This window comes from Mesocricetus auratus, unplaced genomic scaffold, assembly GCF_017639785.1.
Source record: "Mesocricetus auratus isolate SY011 unplaced genomic scaffold, BCM_Maur_2.0 Super-Scaffold_15014, whole genome shotgun sequence".
NCBI classification, from domain to species: Eukaryota; Metazoa; Chordata; class Mammalia; order Rodentia; family Cricetidae; genus Mesocricetus; species Mesocricetus auratus.
The window spans coordinates 40,554,560-40,568,719 of NW_024429186.1; the positions used below are offsets into that span (position 1 = coordinate 40,554,560).

Here is a 14,160-nt window from a genome sequence, read left to right on the forward strand (position 1 = left end):
GGCTTTTCTTATCAGTCTTTGGTGGCTTTCCCGTGAGAGAAGAGTGAGCAGTTCAACACATCCAGCTGGGAATGATGGTACACTCTAGTAATCCTAGCAGCCCGGAGGCTGAAGCACGAGGATTATGAGTTCTAGGCCAGTCTGGATTACATGGTAAGTTTTTAAAACACACACACACACACACACACACACACACACACACGAGAGCAAGCGAGAGAGAGAGAGAGAGAGGGGGGGAGAAGGAGCTTAGCTCTGAATGCCCATTTACATTTCTGTAATTCTGAACATGTAAAACAGATTCAGTCTCTCCAATGAAAGAAACCTCCCTGGTTGCCACATCATAAGAGACAGGCAGCTATTTCCAAAAAAACGTGACATTTAGGGCCAGGTAAAGGTTTAGACAAATAACAAACTAGCAGGAATTGGCTAGATTATTAAAACAGCCTGCCAATGGCCTTCTAAGAGAGCTAAAAAATAATAATAGGTAAAAATAAAAACAAGAAAGCCTAGGCTCTCATTTTCCTAGACTGCTTTGAGACTAATCAGTGTGCTTTAAGCCTCGGACAGTCGCTGTCCCAATGCCTCACACAACAGAGCGTCCATACCCGCTGTGTGTTGTATCCTTATTTCTGATGCAGGGCTGATAAAAACAGATAGGTAAAACAAGGCTCTTGCAGAGGTGCATGGGTGCTTTCCCTGACCCAGGAAAGCAGTGCCCCAGACTCATGTGCCAATGCCTACACCATCAGTTCAGCCATTATAAAGAGAGATGTGTTTTGGTAACACAGATCACAGGAGCAGGCTCTGCGTGAGAAGCCCTATGCAAATCCCTGGGACTCCTCTGTGTGGGAAGACGACTCAGGCTTGCAGTGAACCCCACCTGCTGCTGTGCTGCCAGACTGCCACAGCCTATCACATACCACTTCTCCCTGCATATCTACCAAAGGTGCCCCGGAGCTACAGGCAGGTTACCCTGAGTCTCCGAAGAATGGCCGTGACCCGCTTCTGCAGGTTGTCCCAGCGCTGGTTGCCCTCATGCACCATCTGCTTCAGTTTGCTGGCTGTGTCGGTGCGGTTCTCCCTAGCCAGCCGCCGGTACTGTTTGTTGATGAGCTCCAGCTGTGTCAGTCTTTCGTGAATCTGCCTCTGGAAGGCCTGCAGCACAAAGTGGAGGTCAGTGCCTGACAGGCCAAAGGCTGGGACCCCACTTTGCCAACCCCAAGTGGCTTGTCTTGCACGGCTGATGCCCAGGCAGTAAAACACTACATCCCAGGGCTGTGAAGTCGGCAAAGCGCGGGTACTGACGTGCACGGACATTTCCATCAAAGCTGACTAGCTGCTGGCTGGCGGCAGGCAGAGGGTTGTGACCATGATGGCAACATCTGGCCACCCAAAACCATGTAGTAGCTTCTAAGGTACAGCAGGCTTGACTCGTAGTGGGAGAACAGGATGGGGAAAGGCTCACCTCAAACCTCTTGAGCTCCTCTTTGGCATTTGTATACAACACTTCGGAGGAATTTGGGCAGGCTGCTGTCCGCTCGGCAGACTTGAGCCAGTCCTCGAAGCGGGAATAGTCGTCTAAAAACTTCTGCCACAGCCGCCAGGTCTCCTCGATTCTGAGGGGAGGAGTAGAGGACACAAGGTTAGTCAGCAAACTGCGCTTCCACTCAGCACAGCCTACCTGTTTTGGAGTGTCCCAATCTTTTACTTGAATTGTTTAGGGAGACACCCCACCACCCCTTTCTGGGAAATAGCTAAGGATGTTTGTTCTCCGACTAAACTCAATTCTGAGGGACCCAGGCACCTCAGAAACCCTAATTCCATGTCTTGGGCAAGAGCTGGGGCTGCCTGTCCTGCTCTGTGGCTGGAGAAAAACAGTACTCCTGATTAGGATTTCTTTTTGGTTTTGTTTGTTTGTTTTTCAGTGATTTCCTTGCTCATACTAGGCTTTCTCTGCCAATTCTTGGCTGGCCGGCCTGCCTGCCTGCCTGCCACCCCCCCGCAATTCCTTTCTTTTGACAGGTCTCTTGTAGCCCAGCCAGGCTGGTCCTGAACTCTCCATCCTTCTGCCTCCACCTCCTAAGGGATGGATGACAGGCATACACCACCATTCCCTGTTTATTCCTGTTTATGCTATTTTGGGGATTGAACTCGGGACCTCATCCATGCTGGGCAAATACTCTATCGACTGGGCTATTTCTTGGTTTATTTCTAAGTAGCTTGAGCAGTTCCTGTAGCTGCGGGGTAAAAGGCTGGCCATGGTCCCAATGTTCAAGTCCAACTGCTTACTTCATGCGCCGCTCCATGGACATGGCACAAATGTTCCTCCAGCGCCTGTCTAGGCTCCTGGTGGTCTGCTGGATTGAGTCACACTCGGTCTCATTGGCACAGGCGTCGGAGTCATGCAATAGCACATCACAGATGCTGAACACAGACTCTACCCCCGCACTGTGCTGTTCGATGTCTCGCTGCAGGTCCTACAATTACAAGACAGCCCAAAAGCACTCACGGTAATAGTGGAGGGAGGAACGGCACCAGAGGATCCCTGCCCGTCCTTCCTCCCCACTCCCTAGCCAGGCTGTCGCTGGGATTCAAACAGACTAAACCTGTTGTCTTCACGTGGCCTGAGCTGTGGACACCTGGCCAACCTACAAACTGGCAACTGTCAGCGCCAATGTACTGTACTGGGAAGGCTGGGGTGCCCACCACACACTGACAGATGGTACTGCTGCCTCTGAGATGCTGCTGCCTGGCAGCTTTGGGTATATATGGGGCTTAATGCAAACCACCCAACTCCAGGTGTCCCCAGTAAAGATTCGATTTGGGGCAGTGTTCTTTGGAAAACAGTTTGTTTAGCAGGAACTCAAACCAAAGCAACAGACTTTTGACCTTTGATGGGTCACACAACTCTCAGATCTATAAAGACTTTTATGCTGGCCCTACACACCCCAGCAGCTGGAGGCACAGGGGTGGACGGCCTCCTCGTGAGCCCATCTGAACGAGGGCTTCGTGGATCCCAGGGGAGGATGTTGACACTTCTAACCCATGGGGTACAGCTGAGGCTGTGGCCTCTGGAGTCTTGTCCCATGATACCAATAGTCATGGCACTTCCTTGATTAGGTAAAAAGAATACATATAAAGAGATAATTCATGGCCACAGGAAAAAGGTGGGTTATCAGTTTCTGCTCTCTGCCCTGTTTTAAAAAACAAATATAGCCTAAGATTGCCTTGAACTTCTGACCCTTTCATCTCTACCCCTCCCCCACCCTGGCCAAGTGCTACGATGACAGACATACGCCAACATGCCTAGTCTGGGAAACTTCTTTAAAAATAAACATGGCTTTTCCATCATCAAGAAATTGAGAGAATCTGTCCCACCCTATGTACTGAGGATGTGGATGGGTTGGGTGTTGAGAGTCAGTTGAGAAGTCTTCCCTATCTTCTAGATCCTGTGACAAATGATGTGACACGGCCCCATCAATCCTGGTACCCCGGTTACACCATGACGTAGCAAAGACAAAGTTTGGTTCTATTTTGTTTCATTAATACATCTGTTTCTGAAAATGTGTTATTTTACATGAGCCAATGTTAATTACACTAGTCAGGCCATAAGAGTATTATTTTGTTACCAGTGGCCACCACCCACAGAAAGGCAGCTAGGGGTCATTCCAGATCACTTGAATATTACTGCTGTATGACTACTGCTGTATGAATTTTCTAACATCTCTTCTGTGTTCTGGTAACAATGAGAACAAATGCTAGCACGCATCTCAATTCTCAGCTAGGCAGCCCCGAGCTCAGATCCAGAGGGAAGATGCTATACATTTACATGCAGAAATGCTTGGTCCTGTGAGGCGAGATGTGCAGGTGGAATTCTTAAGTTCTGCAGTCAGGGAGAAGGCCTGAAGTATGCAGTGGCAGGAGTCACTACAGGGTCAGTACCAAGGCTGACTTTAGTGACTGCATTTAAACAGAACTCCAGCTTTAAGAATTCTTACTGGCTTACAGGATGGTCACTGGTTCTCCAGAAGCTTACAGGCATTGATGAATGCTCTTTTTAGCGACAAAAGCAATAACCCAGCACTCCAGAGAGTGGCACTGAATGAGCATAGGGACACTTTTTTTTTTTTTTTTTTTGGTTTTTACAAGACAGGGTTTCTCTGAATTGTTTTGGAGGCTGTCGGTCCAGCCCGGCCTCGAACTCACAGAGATCCGCCTGCCTCTGCCTCCCGAGTGCTGGGATTAAAGGCGTGCGCCACCACCGCCCGGCAATAAGATTGTTTTTAATTTAAATAAAAATTAATTTAAAAAAAGAGTTCCGTTGGTCTTGGTGTCTCTTCATAGTAATAGAAGAGTGACTAAGACACATGATAAAGGAGAATTAAATTAGCTAATCATGTGATCTTAGGATATCAACATTCTCCTGATAATCTGGGTGAGGCCAATATAATACCCACTTAAAAAATGGAAGAGTTAGTCAAAGGACAAATATTTGTTTTATTTAAGGTGGCAAAAAAAAACCTCAAAAAGTCACCTTTAAACAAATAAAAGGCTGGGTGGTGGTAGCAGCACATGTTTTTAAGCCCAGCACTTGGGAGGCAGAGGCAGGCAGATCTCCAAGTTTGAGGTCTGGTCAACATAGTGAGTTCCAGGATAGCCAGGGCTACACAGAGAAATCCTGTCTTGAAAAACAAAGAATAAAAAACAACAAAAAATTAAAACAATAAAAGATAGACTTGACTCAAGATAATTAAGGGACATCTTCTGAGAAAGGGATGGTGGCACACCCCTCAAATCACCCCTCAGAAAGACCAGAAGCTCAAGGTTACCCTCAGCTATACAGCTAGTTGGAGGGAAGCTTGGGTAACATTGAGATATTGTCACACATACATAAAACTGGGGTGTTCCCTTCTGGTCTTGACTGACCACTTGCCTAGCATATGAAAGGCACTGGTTGAATCCCAGGAGTAAAGGGTTAGAGAGGGTGTGTGCACATTGGACCCAGGTATGATGGTGCATGGCTGTAGTTATGGTAGTTAGTAGGTATCCTTGTTTGTTTCTCTGTTGCTGTGATAAAACACTGAGCAAAAGCAACTTGGGTGGAAATGGCTTATTTGTCATACAGGCTTTAGTCCATGGTTGACAGAAGCCAAAGCAGGAACTCAAGGCAGGAACCTGGAGTAGAGACCCTGGAGGAGTTCTGCTTACCATCTCCCTCCCCTAACTTGCTTGGCTACCCGTCTTATGTAGCTCAGGTCAATTTGCCTAAAGATGGTACTGCCCACAGCAGGCTGGTCCCTACTACATCAATTAACAATCCAGAAAATGTCTCAGGGCTAGGTGTGATGATGTACACTCCCAATCCCAATACTCAGGAGGCAGAGGCAGGTGGAACTCTGAGTTCCAGGTAAGTCAGGGCTACACAGTGAGATCCTGGGGGGGTGCGGGTCCAGAGACCACTTTGTGGAGGCAATTCCTTCTCTCTTCGCAGGTCTATCAAGCTGATGTCAATATGATAAAGATGAAGGCTTTATATAAAGCCAAGAACCTGAAGTCTGTCTGGGTTATATATATAGCAAGACACTGACTATCTCAGTCCCCAAAAAGAACTGTACCCCCAATTCATTGCCTTTCAAAGGTATGTTAAACACAACAAAGGCGAAAACAAAAACCCCACCGAGCATCATAACTAAGGCCTGCATCTTCAGCATCGTTTGAACTGTTCCACAAAGAGCTTTGTGAAGGGAAGCAGGCATCCAGAGACTGATGCCTCACACACAGGGCGGAGACACAGGCGCGTGATGACAGGCTCGGGCAGGTCTGCCTTGGCATCCCTTTCCTCCCAGAACCTCTTCCTGTCACTCACCTGTTGCTCAGCAAGCCTCTTCTGGATCTCCTGGTCATCGCAGACGTCATAAACAACAGGCTTGGAGAGCTCAGACTCGATTCGCGCCAGCCAGGTGCGAAGGTTGCTCATGTTTTTGTCTAACTGCTGAATGAAAGCGAATGTCTCCTTCAGCTTCTTCACCCTAAAGTGCAATGGAAGAGAGGGCCAGTTATCAGCAGTGGCATCTGTACTGCTTAGGTTTCATAGCAGGAACAACCTACACGTCATCGGGTATGCGCATTCACAGAGCCGGCCGACTCTGCAGCACTGTTTGTCTGGATGGATGACTTTTCACAGGGAGCAGTCTAGCCAAGAGCCCTGCCAAAGCCCGGTGGTCTCCTCCTGATACCCTGACCACTTCCTGAGGCTCCACACTGGGGAGAAGATGTCATTTTACTCCCTCCCAAATTCAGACCTATTCTGAATACTGCGCTCTAGTTTCTGTCATCGGTTTGCCCGAGAAGATAGCAGTCAGTGGCCCTCTCTGGACAGCCACAGAACACATGGCAACCCTACCACTTCAATGTCTGCCTCGTGAGCTTGTTATGGGGCATCTCTGGGTCAGAAACGGGGAAGCCACTCAAGCACAGATCTGCTTGCCACCTCTGGCAACCTGCCTCAGTTTCCTTCCAGACTTGACTCAGCGTGCAACAGGTCTGCGAGAACACACGTAGCTTGCACACACTGGCGCTCTGAGTTAACACATAAGGCAAAGAGCTACTTAAGCGAAAACGGCCTAGGCAGGGTCTCACTAAGCACTTCCCACACTGGCTTGAAACTCACAGATCCTCCTGCCTCTGCCTCGGGAATGCTGGGATTACAGGTGTGGGTGGCCACCTTGCCTGGCTAGCCAGCAAGCTTCACAGAGAACGGAATGAAATGCTTCAATCAGCCGCTTTCATGAAAGCCCTACAGTGGAATGAGTGAGCGCTTACACTGTTGATCTGGGGGATTTGGGCTAATCCCAGAGATTTGAAGTAATGGTTTATGGTTCAAAGTCCCTACTTACCAATCCTCAGGTTGGAAGATGCCGCCAAAGCTGCATCCCCCTCACCGCTGACGGCGATGGAAAGAGAAACTGCGATGCTGACCTCAACTCACAGGAAACACACTGCCTGCCGCACCACAACTCTTACTTAACTGAACAACTTCCTTCTGGCCTCCTTGCCCTCCTACCCACCTTTGCTTCCATTTCGGAAGGTAAGTCCCGATTTGTGCTCGGAATCTTTCAACAGTCTGCTCTCCACCTTGACAAACCAGTTTAATCTCATAATCGGTTTAACACCTCAAGCGGTGTGAAAGGCTTCTTGGCCTCTCACCAAGAGCCGATCCTCTTTTCTTGGAGAACCGCTTCTTCCATACCTCACCCCAACCCTGCCCCCATGCTCCTGGAGCTCCAGGGCAAGCTAATACGAGAGACATTCTGCACTCTTCAGAGAGAGAGGCAGTACCTCCCACATGGCTGGGACGGGGCTGTCAACAAATATTTGTTCAATGAATAAACACGCACAGTCACTTCCCCATAGGCTGTTTTATTTTCAGAGAGGACCTTTTGTAGCTCAAGTTTTCTCTGTTGCCAAGGGTGATCTTGAATTTCTGATCCTTCTGCCTCCACCTTTGTAGTACTGCGATTATATCCATATAGGACCATACTGGTTTATATAGTGCTGGGGATGGATTCCAGGGCTTAGTGCATGCTAGGGTAAGCACTCCACCCACTGAGCTACATTCCCTACCTCCAGGCTATGGTTTAAGTGGACGAAAGAGTTAGTGTGTTTCTATCTTATCATCAACCAAGACAATCCTGAGAATTGCCTTTGGGTTCTAGTCCTGTGAGCCGGACTTGTATGGTTTTAGGAGAATCCTTTCACCCCAGCCCCTTTTCTTGAAGCCTCTGAGGTCTCTCAAACCTCAGTGATAAGGATAAAACCAGAGCATTAACCACTGTCTACCAGCTACAAGCTCTACACCCCTGCAAGATTCCTGACTGGGACTCCAAGTGTCCTTATTATTAAGCATCTTGCATGTGATGTGGGACCAAGGTGGCAGGTATCCACTGGAATATAATAAATGTTCTGCAGCACAACTCTTATGATGCTGATTGAGACATGGGATGCTGTAACACTGTATCCAGCTGGCACTGGACTTTGCCACACTCTCTCCCTGAGAGAATGTGAGAATAAAACTGAGTGTCTTATTCTCAGTGGGTCCATGAGGTGGGGAGGCTTGAAGGCAGGCCATGCAGTCTGTAAGGCCTTAGGTTTGAGTTCTGGCTTTCATTAATCTCACTTGTAAAGTGGGGCTACCAGCGACACCCTCCTTCTCTAGGTTGGCTGGGAGGAAGGCAGGAGATGCGCATGAAGGATATTTGGGACAGTCTCTGATGAGGACAAGTGCCCAGGAATCATGGCACGATCCGTTTCAAGGAGGTACATTTTCCAAATTGCAAGCTTGCAGCAGACAAAGTCTCCTTCAAAGCCGTGAGATGACTTATTGAAAAGGAAGTAACTGAATCCAGGCTAGGCCTGGATACGGCTGTAACCTAGATCCTGCCTTCATTTCCATGGTCCTTCTTACCCATCTTACCACCCCAACTCTGCAAGAAGCTGTCCACACAGGTATGAGGAGCTGCCCTCCCCAAAACCACTGGCTGGAGAAGAGGCCTGCCTGGTCATGAGAACTTCCTGTGGGTAGAGACCAGCGTTCAGGCTCAGCGATCGTCCTACGGCCCCCCACTTGTCCTTCCCCTCTTCCCAGGCTGGCAGCTCACCATGCTTACATCCAACACCTAATCCCATGCCACTATGACAATCACAGTGGGCCTTTTTTCCCCCTTATTTCAACAAAAAGAGGTCTGGGGAGGTCACTTCCTATACAAAGGGAGCTAACACACAATGGCCTAGGCATGGCCATGTTTACTTTTGTCAACCAGAGGTTAGGGATGTTATAACTCCTGGACAAGGAGAGGAATAATTTGCTTGGCTCTCCTAGGACTGGGGTATTCAAGGCAGACCAATAGAGAATTGAAATGAAACACGGATGGAACATCTCTAATCTAAAAACCGTAACCTGTAAGTCCATACTTTCTGGTGCTGTATCATGTCATTACCAGTGAACAATGCCACAGCAGACCTTGTATGATGGCTATAGTCAAGGCAGTTACACTAAAGACATACAGAATTACTTTAGAGCTATGTGCATGAGAAATATCAATGAATTCCCAAGAGATCTCACTATAAATATGTAAATATTCCAAAATAGAAAAAAAATCCAAAGTACATTCTTGAGCATCTGAGGTAAAGGGACACTTAGCTGGTCTAGCCTTTTCATGTGTAACCCATTCCTTTAAAATATCTATATTGGATATGCTATAGAGCTAAAATGGAACATCTATGTAACCTGCTAACATTTATCTCACATGCTAACATATGTCTGGCCTGTTGTGTCTCACACACTAGCAACTCATTTACTCCTCCCATCGATGCTGACAAGTGTCATCAACATTACCTTCCCTATCGGACAGTTGAGGAAAAGAAGGCACATGGGTTAAATCACCAGCCCCAGTCACATGGGCCGTTAAAGAGCAGGGGCATGATTCTAACTTATGGCAGTCTGGCCCCTGCTGTCAAGGAATATGATTCAGATCCAGGAGTCACATGCTGCTGTGGCTTGTAGCCAGGGCATGGGAAGAGGCTCGAAAGTCACAGATATACTGCCCATGTTTCTCTTCCATGGCTTCCTTTCAACATACATTTAAACATCTGCTTTTACCTATGCACACTGTGAGGATTCAATGGTGACTGGGAGATGGGTCATAAGTCCCCAGAGCTGATGCAACTCAGATGTTGTGGAACAGTATCAGAAGTTCTCAGAGATCCCTACTGGGTGAGGAAGCACCAGTCATCAGTTTGTCTTTATTTTAAAGACCACAGGTGAAACCAGAATACTTAGCCCTCAAAGCAACTTGCTGCCCTGCTGTGAGTGGCATGTAACCTATTGATAACAAGTATACTGAGGGCCAAGGAGAGGAAGGGTGGGTTGGGGGAGGAAAGAGAGAGAGAGAGAGAGAGAGAGAGAGAGAGAGAGAGAGAGAGAGAGAGAGAGAGAGAGAGAGAGAGAGAGAGAGAGAGAGAGAGAGAGAGAGAAAGCACTTCACCCAGGCAGTCTTAACCTCTGCCTGGAGTCCTGACACCCCCAGTAAACTGTAATCAGACATTGTTGAAGTTTATGTAGCTCTGCTCCCTGTGGATGCTGTAGCGCAACTGTCACCTTTCCTGGGTCAGGAAGCGTGTGTCCCTTACTAATCCCGAGGGCTGACATTTGTTAACATGGCTTTCTCTCCACTTAACATCCGGAAACAAGGAAATCTCAGAGACCAGCCTGTGGACCAGATGCTGCAAGACATTAACCACCTAGGCAATCCATGTGGCTCCCCCCTCTGCACTTATCCATGTTTACCCAGGTAATATTTTTCATGTGTTACCTCTGAATATAGGGCATTCACCCAGGAGAAAAACAGGGTTTCCAGAGCTGAATTCTAGGATTGATGATCAAAACAATAGTTAGGTTTAAAGGAGAAGTCATTCATGCCAAAAGACATTTTTCTATGAAGTCAAACAAAGTTAGAATTATACCTGTGAGTAGCTGTGGAATAGAAGAGTTCTACTCCAGGAATTATGAGTAGAGATTCAGGGCACGAGCAAGATGAATAAAGTTTTTCTTTTATCTTAATTAGAGATGGCTCAGAAACACTGAAGAACACAGCTCTCCTTCCAGAATGGTCAAAATGAAGGTGAGTTCATAATCAGTATATACAGCAGGCATAAGTTTTGCTACGTGTGCATGAGGCTTTAAATATCAAATGCATATTCATCCAGAATAATTCATATTCATGCAAATGGAGTAATATACCTTTCAGCCTTGTTCTCATGGTAAGTCACGTACAGTTAGATTATAAAAGCTCAGGTCAGTGTAAATTAGGCAGTGCCTGTGTCAATGTGGACAGTGTCACAGGATTTAGTAAGGAGAACCGGAATGACCAAAAGTATCTAAATCTGGACTGCAAGCTATGGTCAGCTGTCAGTTGCTAAACACACTGGACCAAGCCTGCACATCTTTATCTTCTTACATTTTGAGCTAGATACCTTCATAGTAAAATTATTAATTTCCATGCCTTGGTTTGAGGGCACAGACAGCACAATACATTTTAGAGCCAACTGCATGCTTTGGAGAATTTTTGATGCCGGGATATTTCTATTTTCTACACAGCACAATCGCATCTCTGCCGGCTTGTCAGAGGCAGACTGCAGCCACCACAAGCATGCTGACGCCGGGAGAGAACCCATCCCCCGAATGGCTGAGTGCACACACTCTGCGGCCACCATCTCGTCAGTGATCTCCATTGTAACCAAAACAGACACAGAGACAGCAGCGGCTGCCTGAGTCTCGGGTGCAGCTGTCAGCTGAGATGGTACTTACTGTTTATGAGAAAAAACCATTCCTTAGGTTTCAGCGGAAGCTCCAAGTTCCCGGCTGTACCTCTACCTCCTGGCCAGGCGGCCCCTCCCCCTGCCCAGCCTGTCCTCTTCATTCACTGGCTCAGCATCTTCCAACCAGGCCCTCCCCAAGGCTCCTCATCGGAGGCACCAGCTCCGGCTGGCTCACCGGCACAGGGTTACACCAGCTGGAAGGAAGACACCTTTTCTATGCTCTGCAATTTTTAATCTGTTTTCCCCGCTTGCAATAAAGAAAATGTCTCTCTCCAGCTTTCCTCACACATACATACACACACACAGCCTTTGTTCTGACGCTACAGGATTGCAAGGCTGAGAGGAGAAAGTCCCAGCGTTATCTTGGCACCGTGATATGTATGAAGCGCTATAAAGCCAGGGAGGAAACATTTAGTTGGGAACATGGGGGGGGAGGGGAAGAGATTTCTGGTCTACAATTTTTCTGTGTCACGTTCACCAGCAGCAGTGCAACCTGAAGCCAGAGCCATGCAGGGTACCTTCCTCAGGTCCTGAAGAAGAGTTTCCCTGGGGAGTTTTCCTCTTGCCTCAGATCTGCCGTCCTGCCTGGGAAGGCCAGAGTTCAGTTTCTCTGTTCCACTGACTGCTGCAGAGGGACTCCGCCTTGCAGTACAAATGGACCTCATGACAGAGGAAGGGATTTGAGCTTCTTCCTGGGCTTTCCAAAATGTAGGAACACGGAAATCCTTCTTTCTCTTATGGAAATGGGTCAGGCTTGCCTCTTTCCCTATTTTGAGACTTAATCTCCTGTGTGTTCCTACAACCCACCTCTTAAGCCATTGCTCTATCCCACCTTGGAGAGCGAGCCTCCTCTACCAGTGCAGCAACATGTGCAGGCTCGGCAGCATTTCCCCGAAATGTTGCACCAGTTTTGATCATTCCCACATGCTGGGCTGGGCCTGTGACCTCCTACGTACAGGACATGGAGGCTCACTCCTGACCTTGCACATCAGGCCAGTTGCTTCCCATCTGCTGATGCCTGCTTTCCCCTTGGGGAAGCCCTTGACTCCCAGGAAGACATTTCTGCAGGGTATGTAACAACAATCATGTACTCCAGAGGTAGAGCGATTGGACCAATGGCAAGGAAAGCATAAATGTGGAGGCCAGCCTCCAGCTAGCCCTTCTCTATGCCCAGGAACCTCTGGCTCCTTCCAGGCACCTGTGGTGACTAAAATAAGACAGCTTCCTGACTGGCAGCATTGTTTGGCCTTTCACAGTGACCTTGAGAAAATACAGATAGAAGGAGAACCATGAAAAGCGTTGGCCCATTCTCCAAGAGATGAAAAAAATCATAGCCCATGGTTGCCAGGGGAATAACTGTTGGGTTTAAGTGACAACATTTTACTTATTTGTATAAACTTGATAGGCTTTTCATGATGGTAGGGGAAATGTGAGAAGTATGTTTAATTCCTTCCAGTGTCTTTCCAAGGACTTGCTATTTCTGAAAACAAAAGAGCCACCCAATGTCCACAGGGAGGGACTAGTCTTTTGTTTACACGCTCCTGAAGTCTCTCCTTCACCCTCTAGCGTAAGGGTACTAAGCTGTTCATGATGATGACATCGAGGAGGCATTCGAGAGAATAGTAAGAACCTTTTCCTGAAAAACTGCAGACCAACAGAATGAAGATGATCTCTATGATTTTCACACAAGGGGGCATGTCCATGTAAACCTTCCCAAGGGAGCTCTGGAAATTTTCATCAGCTCATTCACCCACACCACTAGACATAGTCTTTGAAAATGGTCCTGCCCTAGGGATGAGGAGATAGCTCAGCTGGTAAGGTGTGTGTCACACAAGCACAAGGACCTGGATTCAGATCCCCAGTATCCATATAAAAGCTGAGCATGGTGGCACGCATACTTGTAACCCTAGCTTGGGGATGGGGGGTGGACAGGAGGCAAGAAGACAAGTGCACTGCAAGATCTCATTGGCCAGTCATCTAGCCAATCCATGAACTTGGGGCTCTGAGATGCCATGGAGGCAGAAGTGTGTTGGATGGACACTTGATTGTGTTGGCACACTCTCATCCGGATCTCAGTCCTCACGGATACCCTGCCAGGGAGGAAGGAAAGGAAGCAGGGCTTGTGCATGGTTTCTCGGCATGGGGACTGAGGACCAAAACTTATTCATCATTTGTGATTTATTTCACTCGACTGCTCATGTGTTTCTCAAACAGAGTTCCCATCAAGAGCACCACACCTTGGCACCACATCTGGACACACGCTAGGAATAAAGGTCTTGGCCACACCTGGAGCAGCTCTAGACATGTGTGGGGAACTGAGGCAGGTTATGACTCATGCTGAAGCTTGAGAACCACGGTCTTCCAGTAGACAGTGCCTGACAATGAGTTCTAGGTTTCAGAAAAATTATATACGGTGCCTTGGAAAGCCAGCATCCCACAGGAGTCGGACATGCCTTTAAGATACACTGTGCAGTGAGACAAACAGACTTTGGCTCCTGTTCCTGCCCTGAGCAGACGTCATTCCCCTTCTCTGAGTGGCAGTTCCCTCTCTGTAAAAGAAGGCTCCGGCTGACCTTGCAGCACTGTCTCAAGAGTCAAAACAGCAGATATGAGGAGCTGGAGTCTGCTCGTCTCCAGAGAAGTCCAGTTGTCTGAAACGATCAGATGTAATGTAGCTTTAAGAAACCCGTTGTCATGCGGTACTAATTATTTTGAGATTTATTGAGAATAAAACTAAAGTATTAGATTTTTTGTGTGTGGGGGGTGTCTTTCTTTTCTTTTGAG

The 14,160-nt window shown here is 47.7% G+C and overlaps 1 protein-coding gene across 8 annotated transcripts in view; it reads right to left on the bottom strand.

Annotated features, from left to right (window-relative positions):
• Syne2 (spectrin repeat containing nuclear envelope protein 2) overlaps positions 1-14,160 on the bottom strand; it is a 293,751-nt gene that overhangs the window by 15,443 nt on the left and 264,148 nt on the right. For 5 of the 8 annotated variants that reach the window (XM_040742909.1, XM_040742911.1, XM_040742910.1 and 2 more), the window contains exons 100-103: positions 5,867-6,029; positions 2,290-2,477; positions 1,466-1,616; positions 973-1,155 (exon numbers count right to left, since the gene is read on the bottom strand). In XM_040742909.1, coding sequence (XP_040598843.1) covers positions 973-1,155; positions 1,466-1,616; positions 2,290-2,477; positions 5,867-6,029 — 685 coding nt within the window. Of the gene's footprint in view, positions 1-972; positions 1,156-1,465; positions 1,617-2,289; positions 2,478-5,866; positions 6,030-10,370; positions 10,403-11,365; positions 11,716-13,536; positions 14,028-14,160 lie in introns of those variants that run through there. The other 3 variants (XM_040742913.1, XM_040742914.1, XM_040742912.1) reach the window with 3 other exon arrangements.